This window comes from Podarcis cretensis, assembly GCF_951804945.1.
Source record: "Podarcis cretensis genome assembly, chromosome: 18".
Lineage (NCBI taxonomy): Eukaryota > Metazoa > Chordata > Lepidosauria > Squamata > Lacertidae > Podarcis > Podarcis cretensis.
In genome coordinates, this window is record NC_137188.1 from 12,652,421 (window position 1) to 12,677,446 (window position 25,026).

Here is a 25,026-nt window from a genome sequence, read left to right on the forward strand (position 1 = left end):
TCCTCCCTCCCTCCCTCCCTCCCCTTCCTCTCTCCTTCCTTCCTTCCTTCCTTCCTTCCTTCCTTCCTTCCTTCCTTCCTTCCTCCCTCCCTCCCTCCCTCCCTCCCTCCCTCCCTCCCTCCCTCTCTCTCTCTCTCTCTCTCTCTCTGTTTTTCCTTCCTTCCTTCCTTCCTTCCTTCCTTCCTTCCTTCCTTCCTTCCTTCCTTCCTTCCTTCCTTCCTCCCTCCCTCCCCTCCCTCCCTCCCTCCCTCCCTTTCATGGTGGATGGCTGAAAGGATGCCTCAATTTACTCTAAGAGGTCCATGGCTGCCTTGGCCCAACCGGCCAGTCTGTGGGCAGATAGTTCCCGACCCCCCCTTGCGCTATGTGCAACTGCCTCAGCCCACCAGGGAGCCTGTCTTAGGTGTTCTGCTCTCGATTTCTGCAGGCGGATCTCCTCTTGCTCTCCAGGCACAGAGCCAAACAGCCTCTGCTACGTGGAGACGATGGACATTGATGGGTAAAGCTGCTTCTTACGTCGTTTTCTTCTTTTCACGCCATCGCTGCCATTCAGGGCTGGGGTTGAGCGCTCCTCTGTGCACCTCCCTCTACCCGTGAGAATTTCCCCTATAAACAAATCCCTATAAATGAATGATGCGGGTGGCGCTGTGGGTTAAACCACGGAGCCTAGGACTTGCTGATCAGAAGGTCGGCGGTTCGAATCCCCGCAATGACGGGGTGAGCTCCCATTGCTCTGTCCCTGCTCCTGCCAACCTAGCAGTTCAAAAGCACGTCAAAGTGCAAGTAGATCAATAGGTACCTCTCCGGCGGGAAGGTAAACGGCGTTTCCGTGCACTGCTCTGGTTCGCCAGAAGCGGCTTAGTCCTGCTGGCCACATGACCTGGAAGCTGTACGCCGGCTCCCTCGGCCAATAAAGCGAGGTGAGCGCCGCAACCCCAGAGTCGGCCACGACTGGACGTAACGGTCAGGGGTCCCTTTACCTTTACCTTTAGTCTAGTTGTGGTCTAAATCACTGAGCCTCCTGTGCTTGCCGATCGGAAGGTCGGCGGTTCGAATCCCCGCAATGACGGGGTGAGCTCCCGTTGCTCGGTCCCTGCTCCTGCCAACCTAGCAGTTCAAAAGCACGTCAAAGTGCAAGTAGATAAATAGGTATCGCTCCGGCGGGAAGGTAAACGGTGTTTCCGTGCGCTGCTCTGGTTCACCAGAAGCGGCTTAGTCCTGCTGGCCACATGACCCGGAAGCTGTACGCCGGCTCCCTCGGCCAGTAAAGCGAGATGAGCACTGCAACCCCAGAGTCAGTCACGACTGGACCTAATGGTTCAGGGGTCCCTTTACCTTTATAAATGAATAGGCTCATCGTTCACAAACGGCCTGCGGTTTCCCCCCACTGATAAATTCCCTCTCCATCCTTCTTTCGCAGAGAGACCAATTTGAAGTACCGGCAAGCTCTCTTGGTGACACATGAGCAGTTGACCAACGATAGGAGCATGGCTGACTTTGACGGTGAGTGTCAATCGCCAGCACCTCCAGATAGAAGGGGAAGAAATGGAGGCAGTGAGAGACTTTACTTTCTTGGGCTCCATGATCACTGCAGATGGTGACAGCAGCCACAAAATTAAAAGACGCCTGCTTCTTGGGAGGAAAGCAATGACAGCGTCTCAAAAAGCAGAGACATCACCTTGCCAACAAAGGTCCGTATAGTTCAAGCTATGGTTTTCACAGCCGTGATGTATGGAAGTGAGAGCTGGACCATAAAGAAGGCTGGTCGCCGGAGAATGGATGCTTTTGAATTCTGGTGCTGGAGGAGACTCTTGAGAGTCCCATGGACTGCAAGAAGATCCAACCTCTCCATTCTTAAGGAAATCAGCCCTGAGTGCTCACTGGAAGGACAGATCCTGAAGCTGAGGTTCCAAGACTTTGGCCACCTCATGAGAAGAGAAGACTCCCTGGAAAAGACCCTGATGTTGGGAAAGATGGAGGGCCCAAGGAGAAGGGGACAACAGAGGACGAGATGGTGGGACAGTGTTCTCGAAGCTACCAGCATGAGTTTGACTAAACTGCGGGAGGCAGTGGAAGACAGGAGGGCCTGGCGTGCTCTGGTCCAGGGGGTCACGAAGAGGCGGACACAACTAAACGACTAAACAACAACAACTTTTCATTCTCAAAAGTTTTCCACTGGTGTTTAGCGCTTTATATCATCGATTCCTTGAAATGTGTGTGCGTGTGTTTTCTGCTTTGTGGTTTTCTTAAACTCGATATTTAGTCCAACTAAGTCTAATCATTATCATCATCATCATCATCATTGGCAATCACTCATAGCCGAATAATAATAATAATAATAATAATAATAATAATAATAATAATAATTTATTTATACCCCGCCCATCTGGCTGGGCTTCCCCAGCTACAGTAATGCATCAAACATTAAAAGCTTCCCTAAACAGGGCTGCCTTCAGGTGTCTTCTAAAAGTCTGGTAGTTCTTTATCTCCTTGACATCTGGTGGGAGGGCATTCCACAGGGCGAGAGCCACCACCGAGAAGGCCCTCTGCCTGGTTCCCTGTAACTTGGCTTCTCGCAGAAGGCCCTCGGCACTGGACCTCAGTGTCCGGGTAATAATAATAATATATTCAATTTATACACTGCCCTCTACCTGGAGGTCTCAGGGCGGTTCACAAACAAAATCATAATATATAAAATCAAACCGAAAACCAATTAAAAACCCCCGCAAAAGAGCCACATTCTAAAAGGGTGTAAGATGTCAATAAGATCAAGCAAAGGCCTGGTTAAAAAGGAACATTTCTGCCTGGCACCTAAAGGTGCATAATGAAGGCACCAAGTGAACTTCCCTGGGGAGAGCGTTCCGCAGACGGGGAGCCACTGCAGAGAAGGCCCCGTTCTCAGGTTGTCGCCCTCCGCACCTCTCAAGTAGACGGCACACGAAGGAGGGCTGTGGAAGATGATCTGTTGGGAGCCACCCAGAGTGGCTGGGGAAACTACTACTACTACTACTACTACTACTACTAATAATAATAATAATAATAATAACTAATGATTGCATGTCACAGAAGGAAGGAAGGAGTCATAGAATCATAGAATCATAGAATAGAATCATAGAGTTGGAAGAGGCCACAAGGGCCATCGAGTCCAACCCCCTGCCAAGCAGGAAACACCATCAGAGCACTCCTGACATATGGTTGTCAAGCCTCTGCTTAAAGACCTCCAAAGAAGGAGACTCCACCACACTCCTTGGCAGCAAATTCCACTGTCAAACAGCTCTTACTGTCAGGAAGTTCTTCTTAATGTTTAGGTGGAATCTTCTTTCTTGTAGTTTGGAGCCATTGCTCCGTGTCCGCTTCTCTGGAGCAGCAGAAAACAACCTTTCTCCCTCCTCTATGTGACATCCTTTTATATATTTGAACATGGCTATCATATCACCCCTTAACCTCCTCTTCTCCAGGCTAAACATGCCCAGCTCCCTTAGCCGTTCTTCATAAGGCATCGTTTCCAGGCCTTTGACCGTTTTGGTTGCCCTCCTGTCTTTGGACAGCAGAAAGATAAAACTTAATTTTTTTGCCTCTCCTTTTTCCAAACTCCGCAGGGGTAATCACTTGCGAGGAGCCGAACAGCCGCATGCACAGTTTTGTGGGGACGTTGGATTGGCGCGGAGAGAAATATTCCCTCGACAGTGAGAAAGTTTTGCTGAGGGGCTGCAAGGTGCGCAACACAGAGGCCTGCTACGGCCTCGTCATCTACGCAGGTGAGCTGAGCCCTGCCTTTGCAGCACGGCCTTATCTACCTACTTCATTGGTTTCGATTTGTTCAGCGCTTTTCTCACAGAGGGTCACCAAAATATTCAAAGCAACTGACACAAGGAGTTGTATACCCTCCAACGTTTCTCCCCTGAAAATAGGGACGTCCTATTCCATCCCCTCCAACGTTTCTCCCCTGAAAATAGGGACGTCCTATTCCATCCCCTCCAACGTTTCACCCTTGAAAATAGTGATGTCCTATTCCATCCCCTCCAACGTTTCTCCCCTGAAAATAGGGACGTCCTTTTCCATCCCCTCCAATGTTTCTCCCCTGAAAATAGGGACGTCCTATTCCATCCCCTCCCACGTTTCTCCCCTGAAAATAGGGACGTCCTATTCCATCCCCTCCAACGTTTCTCCCCTGAAAATAGGGACGTCCTATTCCATCCCCTCCAACGTTTCACCCTTGAAAATAGCGATGTCCTATTCCATCCCCTCCAACGTTTCTCCCCTGAAAATAGGGACGTCCTTTTCCATCCCCTCCAATGTTTCTCCCCTGAAAATAGGGACGTCCTATTCCATCCCCTCCAATGTTTCTCTCCTGAAAATAGGGACGTCCTATTCCATCCCCTCCAGTGTTTCTCCCCTGAAAATAGGGACGTCCTCTTCCATCCCCTCCAACGTTTCTCCCCTGAAAATAGGGACGTCCTCTTCCATCCCCTCCAACATTTCTCTCCTGAAAATAGGGGCGTCCTATTCCATCCCCTCCAACGTTTCCCCTGTGAAAATAGGGACGTCCTCTTCCATCCCCTCCAACGTTTCTCCCCTGAAAATAGGGACGTCCTATTCCATCCCCTCCAACATTTCTCCCCTGAAAATAGGGGCGTCCTATTCCATCCCCTCCAACGTTTTTCCCCTGAAAATAGGGACGTCCTATTCCATCCCCTCCAATGTTTCTCCCATCAAAGTAGGGACGTCCTATTGCATCCCCTCCAACGTTTCTCCAGAGAAAACGCCCACCTTAAAAACCCATCTTCCCTTGGAAGGTTCAGGGCAGCTAAGAGAAACCCCTTCGTGCAAGTTAACCTGTGGAACTCACTTCCATAGGGAGCAGCGATGCTCACCGACTTCAAAAGAGGGTTATGCAACGTACAGATTTTTAAAGTTTTTATTGCAAGGGATTCCTGCAAATATAAGGCATTCCTGCTCATGCTGGTATATTCCTTTTTAAGTGTGCTTTTACTTAACAACACGCATTTCGTAAACGTCGGTGGCTTGGAGAGGTGCATCGCAAAATTCGGATGGCCGCAAATTTCAAAAGGAGGGGCAGATCTCACTTTGTTTCAGAAAGGGAGAATTTGCTAGATTTGCCTTCATCCAGATTCTCCCCCTCGTCCCTACGCAGAGTAAACCTATTGGAATGAATGGACACGGCTAACTTAGATGCATTTATTTCAAAGGGTTTGCTGTGAGTTGAGCGTAGTTGGCTACAATCTACGCCCAGCCCTGATATTTTGTGAAAGTATAGAAATACTTATATATATAGAAATACATATATATATATATATATATATATATATATATATATATATAAACGTAGGCCCCTGGCGATGCTACAATGTCCTGGTGAGCCTATCCTGAGCTGAGCATTGCAAATAGATGTTGCCCAAATGCCTTTTCCGTTGCCGAAATTCCGTGACATAAAGGCTCTATTCTTCCTCCTCCTTCTCCCTTCTCAACCCTGTGCCCTGGGCTGACTTCTGAAAGCAGGAACCATTAAGAAACTTGCCATACCAGTTTCCCCAAAGCCTTTAGTGATGCCTAATCTCACGACAGATCTCTGGCCGCGCTGGATAACAGCAGCGGAGGCAGTTAAGGAAAGATTACGAGCCGGTTTGACACGGGTTCTTGACACACACACACACAAGAGAGAAGCAGCTGTGTTGGTCCGGGGTAGCCAAGGTCCCGCCCTGCAAATTATTATTAATTATTATAATTATAATTGTGGGACTACAACTCCCATCGTCCATTTCCACTCTTCCACTGAGCATGCTAAAAAGTAAAGGGACCCCTGACCATTAGGTCCAGTCGTGGCCAACTCTGGGGTTGCGGCGCTCATCTCGCTTTACTGGCCGAGGGAGCCGGCATACAGCTTCCAGGTCATGTGGCCAGCAGGACTAAGCCGCTTCTGGCGAAACCAGAGCAGCACACGGAAACGCCGTTTACCTTCCCGCCAGAGCGGTACCTATTTATCTACTTGCACTTTGACGTGCTTTCAAACTGCTAGGTTGGCAGGAGCAGGGACCAAGCAACGGGCGCTCACCCCATTGTGGGGATTCAAACCGCCGACCTTCTGATCAGCCAGCCCTAGGCTCTGTGGTTTAACCCACAGCGCCATTCGCATCCCACTGAGCTTGCTAGAGCGCTCCAAAACTCACAAGCGCTACCTGCTTTCTTGGAGTTGGAGTTGCACAGTGCAAAGATGAAGTTTGCAAAAAAACAACCTCCACGGACTTGGCTGAATGTCAGGCCTAATGAGCAGAGCAGCTCTTTCCTCCATGAACATCAGTTGCGGAGATCAAAAGTCCCTGCCTCCTCCCCAGGGCTTTTCCCTAGCAATCGGAGACTGTGCCTGAATGCAGTCAACCTCTCCTGCGCCCTTTTCATGCCTCTCCTGGTTCTAGGTTGTCGCAGAAAGAGGGGAGACGCTTGTGCCTCTTCCCCAGCCGAACTCATCTCTGCCTATTGGCCTCCCTCCTCTCCAGGCTTCTGCGTCCTCTCTTTGTTTTTTAAGTTTTCATTTTTACTTTTCAAGTTTATACATTTCATTAGTTTTGCAATCAATTTTCACAGGAGAAATGTTGGAGGGGATGGAAGAGGACGTCCCTATTTTCAGAGGAGAAATGTTGGAGGGGATGGAATAGGACGTCCCTATTTTCAGAGGAGAAATGTTGGAGGGGATGGAATAGGACGTCCCTATTTTCAGCGGAGAAATGTTGGAGGGGATGGAATAGGACGTCCCTATTCTCAGAGGAGAAAAGTTGGAGGGGATGGAATAGGACGTCCCTATTTTCAGGGGAGAAACGTTGGAGGGGATGGAATAGGACGTCCCTATTTTTAGGGGAGAAACATTGGAGGGGATGGAATAGGACGTCCCTATTTTCATCAGAGAATTGTATTGAAACGTCTCTCCTCCGCAGGCTTCAATTCCAAAATCATGAAAAACTGTGGGAAAATCAAGTTGAAGAAGACCAAACTCAGCCATCTGATGGATCGCTTGGTGCTACTGGTAAAAATATTTCGCTGTCCCTCCCTGATATTTGTGTGTATCTCCTCACCCATGGGATCTGGAAGTTTTCTTTTCTTTTCTTTTCTTTTCTTTTCTTTTCTTTTCTTTTCTTTTCTTTTCTTTTCTTTTCTTTTCTTTTTACAAAGTAATAATCATAAATAACGAACGAGGCTGCCGCTGTGGGTTAAACCACAGAGCCTAGGACTTGCTGATCAGAAGGTTGGCGGTTCGAATCCCCGCAATGACGGGGTGAGCTCCCGTTGCTCGGTCCCTGCTCCTGCCAACCTAGCAGTTCGAAAGCACGTCAAAGTGCAAGTAGATAAATAGGCACTGCTCCGGCGGGAAGGTAAACGGCGTTTCCGTGGGCTGCTCTGGTTCGCCAGAAGCGGCTCAGTCCTGCTGGCCACATGACCCGGAAGCTGTACGCCGGCTCCCTCGGCCAGTAAAGCGAGATGAGCGCCGCAACCCCAGAGTTGGCCACAACTGGACCTAATGGTCAGGGGTCCCTTTACCTTCACTAAGGGAAAGCAGGACATTCCAGGATAAAATCAGAAACCAGGGCGGCTTCTGTAAATCCGGGACTGTCCTCCTTGGAAAACTGGGGCGCTTGGTGGGTCTGGAGTTGGGAGTGACTGGTCCAGAGTCTTCTCCCCACGAAGGGCTGACCCTTCTTCGCTTCTCTCTGTAGATCACCATCTCCCTCTTCCTCATCTCCTTCGGCCTGGCGGTCGGCTCTGGAGTCTCTGCTGAGAGGTTCCGGGAACAGCACGCCTACCTCTTTGCTTTCTACAGCACCACGAGCTCCATCCAATACGCGTTCTTTGCCTTCTGGGGCTTCCTCATCCTCCTCAGCCTGGTCATCCCCATGTCTATGCTCATCACGTAAGTCGTCAGCCTCCTCCTCTTCCTCGGGCGGCTGTGATCGGAGAGGCATGAGAGGACCATGTCATAGCATGGACTGTCTCACTCGTGGGCCCATATTGACTGGTTGGCGGGAGTATAGGGTCAGCCAACAAGGACAATGCAGGTTGGACTATACAGCCCCTGGAAACTCTACGATTCCATTGTACAGTGGTACCTCGGATTGAGAACTTATTTCGTTCCGGAGGTCCATTCTTAACCTGAAACTGTTCTTAACCTGACGCACCACTTTAGCTAATGGGGCCTCCTGCTGCCACTGCGCGATTTCTGTTCTCATCCTGAAGCAAAGTTCTTAACCCGAGGTACTATTTCTGGGTTAGTGGAGTCTGTAACCTGAAGCGTCTGTAACCTGAAGTGTCTGTGCTCTGAAGGTACCACTGTATACCACTTTTCCTGGGAGCATAACATTCCTCGTTGGCTAGCTCCTTAGTCAATCACAGCAACGTCCCCACAGACTGAAGGGTGGTAAAGGAACTGAGTTGTGCAACATCCCCTCCAATGTTTCTTCCACAAAAAGAGGGATGTCCTATTCCATCCCCTCCAACATTTCTCCCATGAAAATAGGGACGTCCTATTCCATCCCCTCCAACGTTTCTGCCCTGAAAATAGGGACCTCCTATTCCATCCCCTCCAACGTTTCTCCCCTGAAAATAGGGACGTCCTATTCCATCCCCTCCAACGTTTCTCCCCTGAAAATAGGGACGTCCTATTCCATCCCCTCCAACGTTTCTCCCCTGAAAATAGGGACGTCCTATTCCATCCCCTCCAATGTTTCTCCCCTGAAAATAGGGACGTCCTATTCCATCCCCTCCAACATTTCTCCTATGAAAATTGGGCCATCGCCCAGCCACGGTGGGCAGCTCCCAACAGAATATTAATAACACGATAAAACATCAAACGTTAAAAACTTCCCTAAACAGGGCTGCCTTCAGATGTCTTCTGAAAGTCAGACAATTGTTTCTTTCCTTGACATCTGAAGGCTGGGTGCCACCACCAAGAAGGCCCTCTGCCTGGTTCCCTGTAACTTCGCTTCTTGCAGTGAGGGAATTGCCAGAAGACCGTGGGAGAGTGGCAACAGTGACAACAGGATGCTGGATTTAGAATAATAATAATAATAATAATAATAATAATAATAATAATAATAATAATTTATTATTTATAACCCACCCATCTGGCTAGGCAGATAGGGTCTCAGCCTATGTACCAGATGGAGCTGGTAAACAGCTGCCCTGGACACAGATTTGACCTGTGCTTCCATGGACAGCTGTGAGTCCAAAATGACTCCCAGGCTGCACACCTGGTCCTTCAGGGGCACAGTTACCCCATTCAGGACCAGGGAATCCTCCACACCTGCCCGCCTCCTGTCCCCCAAAAACAGTACTTCTGTCTTGTCAGGATTCAACCTCAATCTGTTAGCCGCCATTAGAAAGGCCCTGATTGCAGAATCGTAGAATTGTAGAGTTGAAAGGGACCCCAAGGTTCATCTAGTCGAACCCCACCAAAGCATCCAGGTCAGGACCTCTGCTTTGAAACCTCCAAGCTAGGAGGACCATTCTGATGTTCAGTAGGTTGTTCCAGCATTGCTCCACAAGCCACAAAAGTCTTATTTGCCTGTTCAGTGATTGTGGATTTTTTCTCCCCGGCGCAGGTTCGAATTCATATACCTGGTCAACAGTTGTTTCATCAACTGGGACAGGGAAATGTACTACGCTCCAAAGGACATGCCAGCGAAAGCTCGGAGCACCAGCCTGAACGACCAGCTGGGGCAGATAGAATACGTCTTCTCGGATAAGACGGGGACATTGACCCAGAACATCATGACCTTCAAGAAATGTTGTATCAACGGGGTGATATACGGTAAAGTCCCATTGGGATCTCACTTGGATTTAGGAAAAAGTCCTACATTTCTTTCTAGGCAAGCTTCAGAATGGGCAGGGCGACAAATGCAATTTTTTAAAACCTTTTGTGCTCCAGGGTAGCTTTTGCACACTCTTTTTAAAAAAATCATTTATTTAGTTTTTCAAATTAAAATTTTAAAGTCCAAGTTACAACTTCAAAACAAGATTCCGAGGAATCTCCCAGACTTCCCTCCTCTTCCCCTTTTTTGGGTCCTGTTGCGAATCATTTCTTCTTGCATCTTTTACGATGATCCAGAATCTTTTCACCTCTCCATTGTGTCCAAAATTTGCCATTAAACTACAAGTGATATTTTCAATCCTGCTAACCGTTTTAACCGTTTTACAATGGTTTTTAAGATAAGTTATAGTCCCCCCCCCCCATTCCTTATTTCTGATTCTTCCTTTTGGAAATATTTGCAGGTTCGCAGAACAGCGCCCAAGACAAGTCCATGGTAGGTTGCATATTCTTGCTGTAAATTACACGAGTTCCTCAAGAGATTGGTTTGCTTTATGATTGCACCCCAAACCAGGGTTTCTCATTCCATGGTTTATTAAAACCATGGTTTCTCATGGCATGTGAGCCCAGCAGCTTAACCATGGTTTGCTGTCAACAGTTTGCCAGGTTTTGTTTGAACGTCGTGCCCCAAACGACAAAACAGGAAGCAAGACTGCCTGGGAAGCAAACCCTTGTTAACCTGCTGTTTGCTAAGCAAACCATGGCTTAGCATTATGTACTAACTGAGCCATTGTTGCCACATGAGAGAGGTCTGTGCCCATGGGAGCTACTGACATATTGGACTTCTATGAAGCTGGAGTGTGGGAATCTTCTCTTACCACAAGACCCACAGTGTGGAAACGTTCTTCTCCAAAAGTTTACGAGCAGCTGCATATCTGTGTGAGTGTCTGGAGGCGGTTGGAGGATGGATGGCGGCCAACAGATTGAGGTTGAATCCTGACAAGACAGAAGGACTGTTTCTGGGGGATGGGGGGGCAGGTGTGGAGGATTCCCTGGTCCTGAATGGGGTAACTGTGACCCTGAAGGACCAGGTGCGCAGCCTGGGGGTCATTTTGGACTCACAGCTGTCCATGGAGGTGCAGGTCAATTCTGTGTCCAGGGCAGCTCCATCTGGTACGCAGGATGAGACCCTCCCTGTCCGCAGACTGTCTGGCCAGAGTGGTGCATGCTCTAGTTATCTCTTGCTTGGACTACTGCAATGCGCTCTCCGTGGGGCTGCCTTGGAAGGTGACCCGGAAACTGCAACTAATCCAGAATGCGGCAGCCAGACTGGGGACTGGGAGTGGCTGCCAAGACCACATAACACCAGTCCTGAAAGACCTACATTGGATCCCATGACGTTTCCAAGCACAATTCAAAGTGTTGGTGCTGACCTTGAAAGCCCTAAACGGCCCAGTAGACCTGAAGGAGTGTCTCCACCCCAGACACCTGGGTCCATCTCCCGAGGGCCTTCTGGCGGTTCCCTCCCTGTGAGAAGTGAGGTTACAGGGAACCAGGCAGAGGGCCTTCTCGGTGGTGGTGCCCACCCTGTGGAACACCCTCCTTTCAGATGTCAAGGAGATAAACAACTATCTGACTTTTAGAAGACATCTGAGGGCAGTCCTGTTTTGGGAAGTTTTTAATGTTTTATCATGTTTTAAATATATTCTGTTGAAGCCGCCCAGAGTGGCTGGGGAAACCCAGCCAGATGGGTGGGGTATAAATAATAAATTGTTGTTGTTTCTGACCTGAGTGTGTGTGAAGACGGAATCTGATGGTTTGCAGCTTCCCCAGCGTTCTTCCTCATCATTAACCTCTTAACTTCATTTCTTCCCCTCTCCAGGAGACTGATTTGAAGTGGAACAAGTACTTAGATAGTAAGCTGGAATTTTACGACCAGCAGCTTCTGGCAAACATCCAACGAAAGGACGACCCCATGGTGAAGGAATTCATGCGTCTCCTGGCAATCTGCCACACCGTCATGGTTGAGGAGAAAGAGAGTGAGTGGCTGCTTTTAACTAATATAAAAGTGTAATAAAACAGCAAGCATTTAAAACTTTCCTGAGCAGGGCTGCCTTCAGGTGTCTTCTAAAAGTCAGATAATTGTTTATCTCCTCGACATCTGACGGGAAGGCGTTCCACAGGGAGGGCGCCACCACTGAGATGGCCCTGAAAAGCTCGAAAGGCATGCGTGTTTTTGTGAGAATGTTTCACCCAAGCGTGCAAAGAATTTCTTTGCCGATCCCTCGTAGCCGAGTAAGATCTTCCATAAACACGGTTTTAGTAAGTGACTGTAGAGGCCAGTTTTGGACCCACACATCCTTCCACAGTGGGGACATTGGTTTCCAGGCAGGAGTTGACCCCGGTGAGGGTTTGCCAAGCGTGCCTTCCTCTTAGCACGTTTCTCCCTTGCGTCCTGAGTTCGAGTGTCTTCAAAGCCCATGACACCTTTGGCAAAAGCTGGAGCGCTCCAACTGGAGCGCTCGCAGGCCAGTGTTTCCCAGTTGTCGGTGTTTATACTGCATTTTTTAAAAAATTGCCTGAATGCCAGCAAGGCTGAGTAAGGTAAAGGTAAAGGGACCCCTGACCATTTGGTCCATTCGTGACTGACTCTGGGGTTGCGGCACTCATCTCGCTTTACTGGCCGAGGGAGCCGGCGTACAGCTTCCAGGTCATGTGGCCAGCAGGACTAATCTGCTTCTGGCGAACCAGGAAATGTCGTTTACCTTCCCGCTGGAGTGGTACCTATTTATCTACTTGCACTTTGACGTGCTTTCAAACTGCTAGGTTGGCAGGAGCAGGGACCGAGCAATGGGAGCTCAAACCGTGTCGGGTGGTTTCGAACCGCCGACCTTCTGATCGGCAAGTCCTAGGCTCTGTGGTTTAACCCACAGCGCCACCCGCATCCCCCAGCAAGGCTGAACTGGGGTGCAATTCCCTGCTCAGATAAACCCTAGTGTGAAATAAACTCTAGGTCTATGAATGAGGGTCAGGAAGGTTGAAATAGGATATATTGCGCAGCTCGTTCCATACCCTAGTCATAGAATAATGAGGACTAGAATCCTCTTTGAGGAAGTGCATGTCTCTGAAAAATTTCTGGCTCCCGCTAGCTGTTGTTTCAGCTTCTCTGACACCTGAGCGGTGCTGTTATTCTTACTTTCCCATGACAATACCCACAGGACTCTGGATGGATGCCAGAAACCACAGCTTGATAGTAGATACTAAGGATTTGTTTGTTTGTGTTTTTAAAACTTTTAATTATTGTACTCAGCCCAATGTAAGCAGATCCTTTCCTTGTCAAGCTAATTCCATTGCGTGACCCGTTAAGTCGTTAACGGGAAAAATGCAGGGCGGCACCTCTGCCTGGCAATGAGATGGGATTTGGTTCCGGCTGCGGTGGAGAAAGACATTTGTTTTGCAGCCAGAAGAGGAAATGTTTGCAGCGCATTTTACGGGCACTGCCCCTTTTGTTTCTGTTTTGAATGGCAATTCCGTTGCTTTTGCAATGCAAAGTTCAGCAGAAACGTTGAGCCAGGGTTTTGATTGGCCCCACAAGCATGCGTTTCCTAGGCCCTGGAGCCGAAATTTGTGGGTGCTGTTAACGGAGAAATCTGAGAGCTCCCCTGGACCAAAAAACAAGGACACCAGCCAGGAATACCAGAGTAAAACAGCAGCCAGTCGGCTTGGTCTTTATTGAAGACTGTTGCGACAGGACTCCCACCTGCCACCAGGTGGAACAAGATGGAAACCCCAAACAAAAGAGAACCCAAACTTTTATTAGCTGCTAATCCCCATGTTACAGCCCCCTCCAAACTACATCACGGTTACATCATGAAAGGGGAGGTCTGGTGGCAGGAATCTGAGCATCCTGGACCCTGCCCCATGGTTCCCCTTGCCCTCCACCAAACACCCATCAATATGAAATGATACAATAATCTTTATTGTCATCGTCCCATACAGAACAACGAAACTGAAAAAAATCTACACCAGACATTCAGAAACCAACAAGCCTGCTATCCCAGCTATCCCAGCCTGGTTAACCCCCTAAAAACTCTGATACCCAATAATTAAATAAGATACACTCCCACAGAGACTACCTTACACTGCGTTTAAAACCAAAACCGCGTTTGGATAAAAATTGTTTCTTAGGCGACTAGTCCTAGTCTTTATAACCCTGTACCTTCTTCCAGAAGGCAGAAGCTGAAAGAGATCATCAAGTGTAACAAAAGAGATATTTACATTTCCCTCTTTCCTAGCCAAGTGAATCTGGGTTTGTCTTCATCTGGGTTTGTTATTTCTGGAATGGCTACCTGTCTGGCACTCAGGTATCAGGAGGCCAGGGATTATCGCTCAGGCAGAGGGGCTGCTGAGGAGCTGAGCTCACAGGTCTATATGAATTTCTGAAGTTTTCCCAGTGAGCCAGTACATAGATAAATTGATCAGTGAATTATTACATTTGGTATCGTGCAGCAGAGGCCCTTGGAATAGATAGGAAGAAACTGCGATGAAGTGTTTTGTGGGGACAAATCACAAAAGTCACAAATATATGTAAAAACAAAACAAAAACCAGATCCATTGGAATGAATCGTAGAATCATAGAGTTGGAAGAGACCACAAGGGCCATCGAGTCCAACCCCCTGCCAAGCAGGAAATGAATGGCTCTGTGGCAAGTTCTTAAAGAAATGGGAGTGCCTGATCACCTCATCTGTCTCCTGAGAAATCTCTATGTGGGACAAGAAGCTACAGTTAGAACTGGATATGGAACAACTGATTGGTTCAAAATTGGGAAAGGAGTACAGCAAGGCTGTATATTGTCTCCCTGCTTATTTAACTTATATGCAGAATTCATCATGTGAAAGGCTGGGCTGGATGAATCCCAAACTGGAATTAAGATTGCCGGAAGAAATCTCAACAACCTCAGATATGCAGATGACACAACCTTGATGGCAGAAAGTGAGGAGGAATTAAAGAACCTTTTAATGAGGGTGAAAGAGGAGAGCGCAAAATATGGTCTGAAGCTCAACATCAAAAAAACGAAGATCATGGCCACTGGGCCCATCACCTCCTGGCAAATAGAAGGGGAAGAAATGGAGGCAGTGAGAGATTTTACTTTCTTGGGCTCCATGATCACTGCAGATGGTGAAAGCTGTCATGAAATTAAGAGACACCTGCTCCTTGGGAGAAAGGCGATGGCAAACCTAGACAGTGTCTTAAAAAGCAGAGACATCACCTTGCCAACAAAGGTCCGTATAGTTAAAGCTCTGGTTTTCCCAGTAGTGATGTATGGAAGGGAGAGCTGGACCATCAAGAAGGCTGATCGCCGAAGAATGGATGCTTTTGAATTCTGGTGCTGGAGGAGACTCTTGAGAGTCCCATGGACTGCAAGAAGATCAAACGTATCCATTCTTGTCAGGGGCTCAGGAGCAGAGGCACAGGGAAGAGAGGAGATGGAGAGCGAAGGGGAAGAATCCGAGGGGAGCATAGGAGAAGAGGACAGTGGACCGAGGGATTCCATGAGTCTCTCCAGCGAATCGGAAGATTCACAGAAGGGGGCGCCAGTGGCCAGGGGTAGGGGGTTCCCAAGGGGAATGCCCCAGGAGCAAGGGGGCAGCAGGGACTCCCAGAGCAGTAGTTGGAAATCAGGACCAGCTTCCCCACCAGAGCAGAGTGGGGGGGAAGAGTCCCAAGGATTGGGGCCAGTGCATTCCCCACCAGGGAGAGAAGACGAGGCAGGGCTGACCACGCCTCCATCAGAAAGTCGGACAACGGAGGGGAGGTCAGATCCGGCCAGTATCCCGGAAGAGGGAAGCAGTGACAGAAGTAGTGTAACGGTTAGGAGAAAGGTCACTGGGTTGGCGCGAGAGGCAAGTTCAAATGTACAGGAGCGCGGGACAGCAGAGAATGAGGATTGGGAACCGGGTCCTAAAGCCCGCCGGAGGGAGGGGGAGGAGCTAAGCGACTCAGCGTCGGAAGAGTCCAGAAAGGGCAATGCCCCAGCGGGCAGGAGGACCCAGAGGAGGAGAGAGCAGCGGAAAAGGTGGAGCAGGGCTAGGATCTTAAACTGGTGCCAGAGGGGAGGAGACTCAGACGGGACTTCGCCGATCTAGGGTTTGAGACGTAGGGCTGCGCGCTGCGGCTTTGAAATGGAAATTGAACTTCAATAAAGACTTTTGTACATTACGACAGCCTAGCGTTGGTCCTCTGTGAGCTGGGACCTAGGGGCAGCTCTGACAATTCTGAAGGAAATCAGCCCTGAGTGCTCACTGGAAGGACAGATCCTGAAGCTGAGGCTCCAAGACTTTGGCCACCTCAGGAGAAGAGAAGACTCCCTGGAAAAGACCCTGATGCTGGGAAAGATGGAGGGCCCAAGGAGAAGGGGACAACAGAGGACGAGATGGTGGGACAGTGTTCTCAAAGCTACCAGCATGAGTTTGACTAAACTGCGGGAGGCAGTGGAAGACAGGAGGGCCTGGCGTGCTCTGGTCTAGGGGGTCACGAAGAGTCGGACACGACTAAACAACAACAACAAATGGTAGTTTCTATGTTGTAAAATTCCAGTCTGAAAAACCCAATAAATAAATTGGGGGGGGGGGGGATGTTTTTTGTAAAAAAGAAGAAGACAGACATTATCCAGCCTCATGGATTTGTGATCGATCTGGGCAAAAGGGGCTGGGGTGATTCTGGCAATGACCATCTGCTCTCCTCCCTCCCCAATTTCTCATAGATCAGCTGGTCTACCAAGCTGCTTCGCCGGACGAGGAAGCCCTGGTGACCGCGGCCAGGAACCTGGGCTATGTCTTCCTGTCTCGAACGCAGGACACGGTCACCATCAGCGAGCTCGGGGTGGAACGAACCTACAAGGTGCTGGCCCTTCTGGACTTCAACAGCGTCCGCAAACGGATGTCCATCGTGGGTCAGTGTTTTGTGGGCCCATAATCACAGAATCGTAGAGTTGGAAAAGGGGACCCTGAAAATCATCGGCCGCTGTCCCATATGAAAATCCATAAGGGTCCTTGACATCTGAAGGGAGGGCATTCCACAGAGCGGGCGCCACCACCGAGAAGGCCCTCTGCCTGGTTCCCTGTAACCTCCCTTCTCACAGGGAGGGAACCACCAGAAGGCCCTCAGGAGATGGACCCCGGTGTCCGGGCTGAACGATGGGGGTGGAGACGCTCCTTCAGGGATACTGGGCTGTTTAGGGCTTTCAAGGTCAGCACCAACACTTTGAATTGTGCTCAGAAACATCCTGGGAGCCAGTGTAGCATATTTTCGCCAGTGTAGCATATTTTCACCAGACCACATATTTTCGCCAGTGTAGCATATTTTCACCAGACCACATATTTTCGCCAGTGTAGCATATTTTCACCAGACCACATATTTTCGCCAGTGTAGCATATTTTCACCAGACCACAAGACGCACCTAGTTTGGGGAGGAGGAAAACAAGAAAAAAAATATTCTGAATCTCAGAAGCCAGAACAGCAAGAGGGATCACTGCGCAGTGAAAGCAGCAATCCCTCTTGCTGTTCTGGCTTCTGGGATAGCTGCACAGCCTGCCTTCGCTCCATAAGACGCACACACATTTCCCCTTACTTTTTAGGAGGGGAAAAGTGAGTCTTATAGAGCAAAAAATATGGTAGGCCTTTCAGGACTGGTGTTATGTGGTCTCGGCGGCTGCTCCCAGTCGCCAGTCTGGCTGCTGCATTCTGTATTAAATGTAGTTTCCAGGTCACCTTCAAAGGTAGCCTCACATAGAGCGCATGGCAGTAGTCCAAGCGCATTTTCACGGATGGGAAATTTCATCCTTCTGGATGTTGCCAGACTGCAACTCCCATCAGCCCCAACGGTCAGGGATGATGGGAGCTGGAGTCCAGGAACATCTGGGACGGTCAGAGGTTTGCCACCTTTGGTAAAAAGATGATGCCTCTCTCCTCCTCCTCTCTCTCTCTCTCTCTCTCTCTCTCTCTCTCTCTCAACTTAAGGGTTTTTTGTTTCTCCACGCCACAGTGCGGGACCCTGAAGGCCATATCAAACTTTACACCAAAGGGGCAGACACTGTGATCCTGGAGAGACTCCACAGAGACCGTGCGACTGAAGGATGCACCGTCAAGGCTCTGGACGTAAGTCTTCGCAAGCGGGTGGAAGCTGGTATGACTTAGTGATCCGAGTGTCGGACTAAGATCTGGACAGCCAGGGTTCGAATTCCCAGCTGGCTGGCTGACCTCAAGAAGAAGAAGAAGAGGAGTTTGGATTTTATATCCCACTTTATCACTACCCAAAGGAGTCTCAGCGGGTGGCGCTGTGGGTTAAACCACAGAGCCTAGGACTTGCCGATCAGAAGGTTGGCGGTTCAAATCCCATTGAGCTCCCATTGCTCGGTCCCTGCTCCTGCCAACCTAGCAGTTCGAAAGCACCTCAAAGTGCAAGTAGATAAATAGGTACTGCTCTGGCAGGAAGGTAAACGGCATTTCCGTGCGCTGCTCTGGTTCGCCAGAAGCGGCTTAGTCCTGCTGGCCACATGACCCGGAAGCTGTACGCCGGCTCCCTCGGCCAGTAAAGCGAGATGAGCGCCGCAACTCCAGAGTCGGCCACGACTGGACCTAATGGTCAGGGCTCCCTTTACCTTTACCTTTAAGGAGTCTCAAAGCGGCTAACAATCTCCTTTCCCTTCCTTCCCCACAACAAACACTCTGTGAGGTGAGTGGGGCTGGGAGACTTCAGAGAAGCTGCATGTGGAGGAGCGGAGACGCGAACCCAGTTCACCAGATTACGAGTCTACCGCTCCTAACCACTACACCACACTGGCTCTCAAGTCAACTCCCTCTCCCTCACAAATTTGTGAGGATAAAATAGGGGGGAGGAGATCTCCTTTGAGCTCCTCAAAGGAATGTGAATGTAAAAATGAATCCACTCCCAGACTTGTAGCTGATGGACGAGGCTGTTTATTTGAGAGGGAAATGAAACATTGCCACCAGAATTCCACCTGCCCTAAATCAAAATATTGAAGTGAGCTTAGGTCCTTCCCGCAATGCTAAAGTAAGATTCTATCCCTCATGGTGGTGACTAAAGGGAACATAGGAAGACGCCTTTGACAGAGTCAGACCCCTGGTCCGTCTAGTTCAATGTTGTTGACACTGGCTGGCAGGATTTTAGACAGGGATATGTCCCAGTACTAGCGATTAAAAATACATTAAAACGTCAAACATTAAAAACTTCCCTAAAGAGGGCTGCCTTCAGATGTCTTCTAAAAGTTAGATAGTTGTTTATTCCCTTCACATCTGATGGAAGGGCGTTCCACAGGGAGGGTACCACCACCGAGAAGGCCCTCTGCCTGGTTCCCTGTAACCTCGCTTCTCTCAGGGAGGGAACCGCCAGAAGGCCCTCAGAGCTGGACCTCAGTGTCTGGGCAGAACGATGGGGGTGGAGACGCCCCTTCAGATCTACTGGGCCATTTAGGGCTTTCAAGGTCAGCACCAACCCTTTGAATTGTGCTCGGAAACGTACTGGAAGCCAATGTAGGTCTTTCAGGACCGGTGTTATATGGTCTTACCGGCCGCTCCCATTCACCAGTCTGGCTGCCGCATTCTGGATTAGTTGCAGTTTCCGGGTCACCTTCAAAGGTAGCCCCACGGAGAGCACATGGCAGTAGTCCAAGCGGGAGATAACCAGAGCATGCACCACTCTGGCCAGACAGTCTGCGGGCAGGGAGGGTCTCATCCTGCGTACCAGATGGAGCTGGTAGACAGCCGCCCTGGACACAGAATGGACCTGCCCTTCCATGGACAGCCGTGAGTCCAAAATGACTCCCAGCTACGCCACGCTGCCCCCTTCTGCGGAAATCCATCTTCCCAGCCATCTCTGCTTTCGCCTCTCCTAGACTTTCGCGGCCGAGACACTGAGGACTCTGTGCGTGGCGACGAGAGATGTGGGCGAGAGCGAGTTTTCCCTGTGGAGTAAGAAACACCACGCTGCCAGCGTCTTGCTGCAGAATCGAGCCCAAGAACTGGACAAGGTTTACGAGGAGATCGAGAGGGATCTCAGGGTAAGATCTCCTTTGGTCTGCAAAAGGTTTCTCATGCGGCCGGACTTCCCTTTCTAGGAGCAGGGTGTCAAATGTCATTATTATTGTTTATTATTATTTATTATTATTATCACCATTACTGTCACTACTATTAAAAATTTGTGTACTGCTGTACCCCCACAGGTCTCAGGGTGGTCCGCAGCATAAAACCACAATATAAAACCCCCCAAATACATAATATAACAGGGTTGCCATATTTCCGAAAGTGACAATCCAGGCACAAAAGTTGTTGAGCTTTCCTTTTGGCCAAAGTTGCTGAGCTTTTTTTTTTCTTTTCTTGCCCTTTTTGCAAAATCTCCCCCCCCCAAAAAAAACAACAACAACCACACCTGAAGTTTGGGAGCTATTTTTTAGGAAATTTGCAAAACAAACAAACAACAACAACAACAACAACAACAATAATAATAATAATAATAATAAATTGTTTATATCCCATCCTCCCCAGCCGAAGCCGGGCTCAAGGCGGCTAACAACAATAAATTAATGCAACATTCTAAAATAATTTCATTATAAAATTACTCCAAATCAAATTGATGGCAACCATTGGGCTATCCACTGTGAAGTTCTGGGAAGATTGCCAAAGGAGGGAGTCAGGCTGTGCCCTGACCAAAGGCCTGGAGGAACAGCTCTATCTTGCAGGCCCTGCAGAAAGATGTCAAGTCCCTCAGGGCCCTGGTCTCTTGTGACAGAGCGTTCCACCAGATCGGGGCCACGGCCAAAAAAGCCCTGGCTCTAGTTGAGGCCAGCCTAACCTCTCTGTGGCCTGGGACCTTCAATATGTTTTTGTTTGAAGACTGTAAGTTCCTCTGTGGGACATACCAGGAGAGGTGGTCCCGTAGGTACGAGGGTCTTAGGCCGTATATAACCCCAACACTTCCAGTATGGGCTGCCTGGGTTTCCCCCAGACAGTTGAACCAATTTTCAAAAATTCAGCCCAGACGCAATATTCAACCGATGAATCCCGGATGTGTCTGGGAAATTCCAGACATATAGCAGCCCATATAATATCAATAACAACAAGAACGATCTAGTAATCACCTCTCTCAAATGAGAGAACCAAGGCGTTTGAGTACCAAGGCATTTGAGAACCAAGGTACCGCTGTATTCAGAAAAATAGACAAAGCGATACTCAGAGCCACTAATTAACAAATAAAGGAAACCTCAACCTCCCCCGGTCCAAAAATCATTCACATCAAGCCCACAATTTTCCCCTTTCAACCTCCCCACCCCACCCAGAAATCTGGTCTCAAGGCTAGCTATTGCAGATCAGTTGTTGGGGGACAAGTCAGGAGGGAGGGAGGAGCAAAGCGAAGTCAGATGATGGCAGCCAACTGCTTTGCGGTTGACCCGGCTAATTCCCCCCTCCTGAAACGTCCCACGTTCTGTTCCATCCTACGCACCCCTGTTGGAGTCTGGTATTACGAGCGAGGCAGGAGCTGGAGGCAAAAGGTTTTTGGGTTAGCTAGAGCATAGCTGTCAAGCGTCCCTTATTTGGCGGGAAAGTCCCTTATCCCAGCACCGTGTCCCACTGCTGTCCCTTATTGATGATGTCCCTTAAATTTCCCGGGTTTCAAAGAAGCAGCTCCTCTCCCTCCCTCCAGGGAGGAGGGAGGCTCCAACTGTGTTGCTTGGCTGCGTTGCTCACCCAATAAGGAGTCTAAGAACGACTGGGGGGTGGAGCTTGCATGCCTTGTGCCGATCAAATCGGCCACGTTGCCTGGGGCCTCGCCTTTGCTCAGCGCTTCCCAGCAGAGAGGTGACGGTGGTTTTCCTTGCTGCATCCCCTTTGCCGGGTTGCTGCGCTGTGGGAACCACCGCTTGAGGCTTCGTTTGGCTGCTGGCTGGGCTTTCTGCCTTTGGCTCGGAGGGGCTCAAAAGTCGAACATACCAGCACTCTGAAAATCCCTTATTTGGGCTGCTGATCCCTTATTTCCGAGGCTGCTGGTCCCTTATTTTCAAGTCTGTAAGTTGACAGCTATGAGCTAGAGTTCCATCATTGCCTCATCATGGTCTTCCTCTCTCAGCTCTTGGGGGCCACGGCTATCGAGGACAAACTGCAAGATGGGGTTCCCGAAACCATCCAGCTTCTCAAAAGGGGAGACATCAAAGTGTGGGTGCTGACAGGAGACAAGCAAGGTAAGGCATCTGTCCCACCAACCCCTACCTGCCCTCAGCCAGCCCCCACCTGGCTGCCTTTACCCCCCTTCTTTGATGATCCCTCGTAGCCAATTGTCTTCCATAAACACGGTTTTCAAAAGTGAGTCCGTAAGTGACTGTGGAGGCCAGTTCTGGATCCCCACGTCCTTCCACAGTGGGGACATTGGTTTCCGGGCCGGAGTTGATCACGGTGTGGATTTGCCAAGCGTGCCAAGCATGACACCTTTGGGAAAGGCTGTTCTCCAACTGGAGCGCTCGCAGACCAGTGTTTCCCAGTTGTCAGTGTTTATACTACATTTTTTCCCTTGGGGTCCCTACCAACCCTTCAATTCTATGATTCTATGAAAACATTTCTCTCTCTCTCTCTCTCTCTCTCTCTCTCTGTGTGTGTGTGTGTATCCTGTGCATTTTGGACTCACTGCTGTCCATGGAGGCACAGGTCAATTCTGCGTCCAGGGCAGCTGTCTGCCAGCTCCATCTGGTATGCAGGATGAGTCCCTCCCTGCCTGTAGACTGTCTCACCAGAGTGGTGCATGCTCTGGTTATCTCCCACTTGGACTACTGCCATGCGCTCTATGTGGGGCCACCTTGGAAGGTGACCCGGAAACTACAACTAATCCAGAATGCGGCACCTGGACTGGTGACTGGAGTGGAGACCATATAACACCGGTCCTGAAAGACCTACATTGGCTCCCAGGATGTTTCCAGGCACAATTCAAAGGGTTGGTGCTGACCTTGAAAGCCCTAAACAGCCCAGTAGACCTGAAGGAGCGTCTCCACCCCAGACACCGAGGTCCAGTGCCGAGGGCCTTCTGGCAGTTCCCTCCCTGCGAGAAGCGAGGTTACAGGAAACCAGGCAGAGGGCCTTCTTGGTGGTGGCGCCCGCCCTGTGGAACGCCCTCCCATCAGATGTCAAGGAGATAAACAACTGTATGATGTTTAGAAGGCATCTGAAGGAAGTTTTTAATGTTTAATGGTGTATTATGTTTTAAATATTCCGTTAGGAGCTGTTGGGCAAAACCAGCCAGATGGGTGGGGTATAAATAATAAATTATTATTATTACAGTGGTGCCCCACAAGACGAATGCCTCGCAAGACGGAAAACTTGCTAGACGAAACAGTTTTCCGTTTTGGAGGTGCTTCGCAAAACGAATTTCCCTATGGGCTTGCTTCGCAAGACGAAAATGTCTTGCGAGTTCCTGCGGGTTTTTTCCCCTTTCCCTCCCTTTTTCTAAGCCGCTAAGCCGCTTATCCATTTATCCGCTTATCCGCTAAGCCGATAAGCCGCTAAAAGCCGCTAAAAGCCGCTAAACCGCTAATAGCGCTAATCCGCTAAGCCGTCAATGGGCTTGCTTCGCAAGACGAAAAAACCGCTAGGCGAAGAGACTCGCGGAACGGATTCTTTTCGTCTTGCGGGGCACCACTGTATTATTATTATTATTATTATTATTATTATTATTATTATTACAGTGGTACCTCTGGCTACGAACTTAATTCGTTCCGCAGGTCCGTTCTTAACCTGAAACCGTTCTTAACGTGAGGTACAACTTTAGCTAATGGGGCCTCCCGCTGCAGCCGTGCAATTTCTGTTCTCATCCTGAAGCAAAGTTCTTAATCCGAGGTACTACTTCCGGGTTAGTGGAGTCTGTAACCTGAAGTGTTTGTAACCCGAGGTACCACTGTATATAAAAGTGGCCGTAGTTGTTGGCGCATCTCATCAGGGCACCCTCATCTCATTTTGTGTTTACAGAGACAGCTGTCAATATTGGCTTTGCCTGTCGACTTCTCTCTGACGACATGAGGATTCTAGAGGGGAGTGAAATCAGGTATGGGTGTCTGCTGAGCTCTAGGTTTGAGGCAAGTACTCTCTGGTGAGAGAACCCCCAGCAGAGATTTAAAATCACAAAACATGCAGTGGAAATGCAGGCTGTTAGACCTTCGAAATATGCCCTCTCTTCCAAAGTTTCCCACTTCTCCTAGCATATATATATATATCAGAAAGTTCTTTCTCATGTTGAGTCTTGTGACCTGAACACATGGTTTACTTACAAGTGCTTCAAAGGTCCGAGTCATGTGCTGTTCCACGCAGCTTTGGAAAAAATTGCACAGGCAGTAGAACGTGGCTTAGTTGCAAAGGGATGAAATTATTCAGTTCCTGAATGCTTTGAATATCGTACGTTTCGACTCCCAAATGCCGAAAACCTGGATGTAAATGCTTCCGTTTTCAAACGTTTTTCGAAATCTGAACGTGTTATGTGGCTTCTGCTGAGTGCAAGAAGCTCTTGCAACCAATGGGAAGCCTTGCCTTGGTTTTTGAATGTTTCGGAAGCCGAATGGGCTTCTGGAACGGATTTCGTTTGAGAACGGATGTACCACTGTACAGGAACCCAAGGAAGGCTTGTTAAAGCCATGCGGCTAAGCTGGAGCAAACATGTTGAGCTTCTCAGGTAGACAGAGGGATCAAAGGCTTGGTTACCTAGTCCCTACCTAGCTAAGCCTGGCAGGCCAGCTTACTCTATGGTATTAACCCCTTCATGCATTAACACCTTCATGAAAGACCTACACTGGCTCCCAGTACGTTTCCGAGCACAATGCAAAGTGTTGGTGCTGACCTTGAAAGCCCTAAACGGCCTCAGTCCAGTAGACCTGAAGGAGCGTCTCCACCCCCATCGTTCTGCCCGGACACTGAGGTCCAACGCTGAGGGCCTTCTGGCGGTTCCTTCCCTGCGAGAAGCCAAGTTACAGGGAACCAGGCAGAGGGCCTTCTCGGTAGTGGCATCTGCCCTGTGGAACGCCCTCCCACCAGATGTCAAAGAGAAAAACAACTACCAAACTTTTAGAAGACATCTGAAGGCAGCCCTGTTTAGGGAAGCTTTTAATGTTTAATAGGTTGTTGTATTTTAGTGTTTTGCTGGAAGTCGCCCAGAGTGGCTGGGG

General features: G+C 49.3%; 2 protein-coding genes across 2 annotated transcripts in view; both read left to right on the forward strand.

Annotated features, from left to right (window-relative positions):
* Positions 1-25,026, forward strand: part of ATP8B3 (ATPase phospholipid transporting 8B3) — a gene marked incomplete at its 3' end in the record, with an annotated part of 58,374 nt that overhangs the window by 21,637 nt on the left and 11,711 nt on the right. The window contains exons 7-19 of the mRNA XM_079961125.1: positions 428-499; positions 1,421-1,503; positions 3,600-3,758; positions 6,951-7,039; positions 7,728-7,921; positions 9,609-9,817; positions 10,279-10,310; positions 11,697-11,853; positions 16,578-16,766; positions 17,859-17,971; positions 19,729-19,893; positions 21,957-22,068; positions 23,840-23,915. Of these exons, the coding sequence (XP_079817251.1) occupies positions 428-499; positions 1,421-1,503; positions 3,600-3,758; positions 6,951-7,039; positions 7,728-7,921; positions 9,609-9,817; positions 10,279-10,310; positions 11,697-11,853; positions 16,578-16,766; positions 17,859-17,971; positions 19,729-19,893; positions 21,957-22,068; positions 23,840-23,915 (1,650 nt within the window). The remainder of the gene's footprint in view (positions 1-427; positions 500-1,420; positions 1,504-3,599; positions 3,759-6,950; positions 7,040-7,727; positions 7,922-9,608; positions 9,818-10,278; positions 10,311-11,696; positions 11,854-16,577; positions 16,767-17,858; positions 17,972-19,728; positions 19,894-21,956; positions 22,069-23,839; positions 23,916-25,026) is intronic.
* The window catches only part of LOC307206959 (phospholipid-transporting ATPase IK-like), a 37,897-nt gene continuing 13,259 nt past the window's right edge, over positions 389-25,026 (forward strand). The window contains exons 1-13 of the mRNA XM_079960490.1: positions 389-499; positions 1,421-1,503; positions 3,600-3,758; positions 6,951-7,039; positions 7,728-7,921; positions 9,609-9,817; positions 10,279-10,310; positions 11,697-11,853; positions 16,578-16,766; positions 17,859-17,971; positions 19,729-19,893; positions 21,957-22,068; positions 23,840-23,915. Coding sequence (XP_079816616.1) covers positions 486-499; positions 1,421-1,503; positions 3,600-3,758; positions 6,951-7,039; positions 7,728-7,921; positions 9,609-9,817; positions 10,279-10,310; positions 11,697-11,853; positions 16,578-16,766; positions 17,859-17,971; positions 19,729-19,893; positions 21,957-22,068; positions 23,840-23,915 — 1,592 coding nt within the window. The 5' untranslated portion in view covers positions 389-485. The remainder of the gene's footprint in view (positions 500-1,420; positions 1,504-3,599; positions 3,759-6,950; positions 7,040-7,727; positions 7,922-9,608; positions 9,818-10,278; positions 10,311-11,696; positions 11,854-16,577; positions 16,767-17,858; positions 17,972-19,728; positions 19,894-21,956; positions 22,069-23,839; positions 23,916-25,026) is intronic.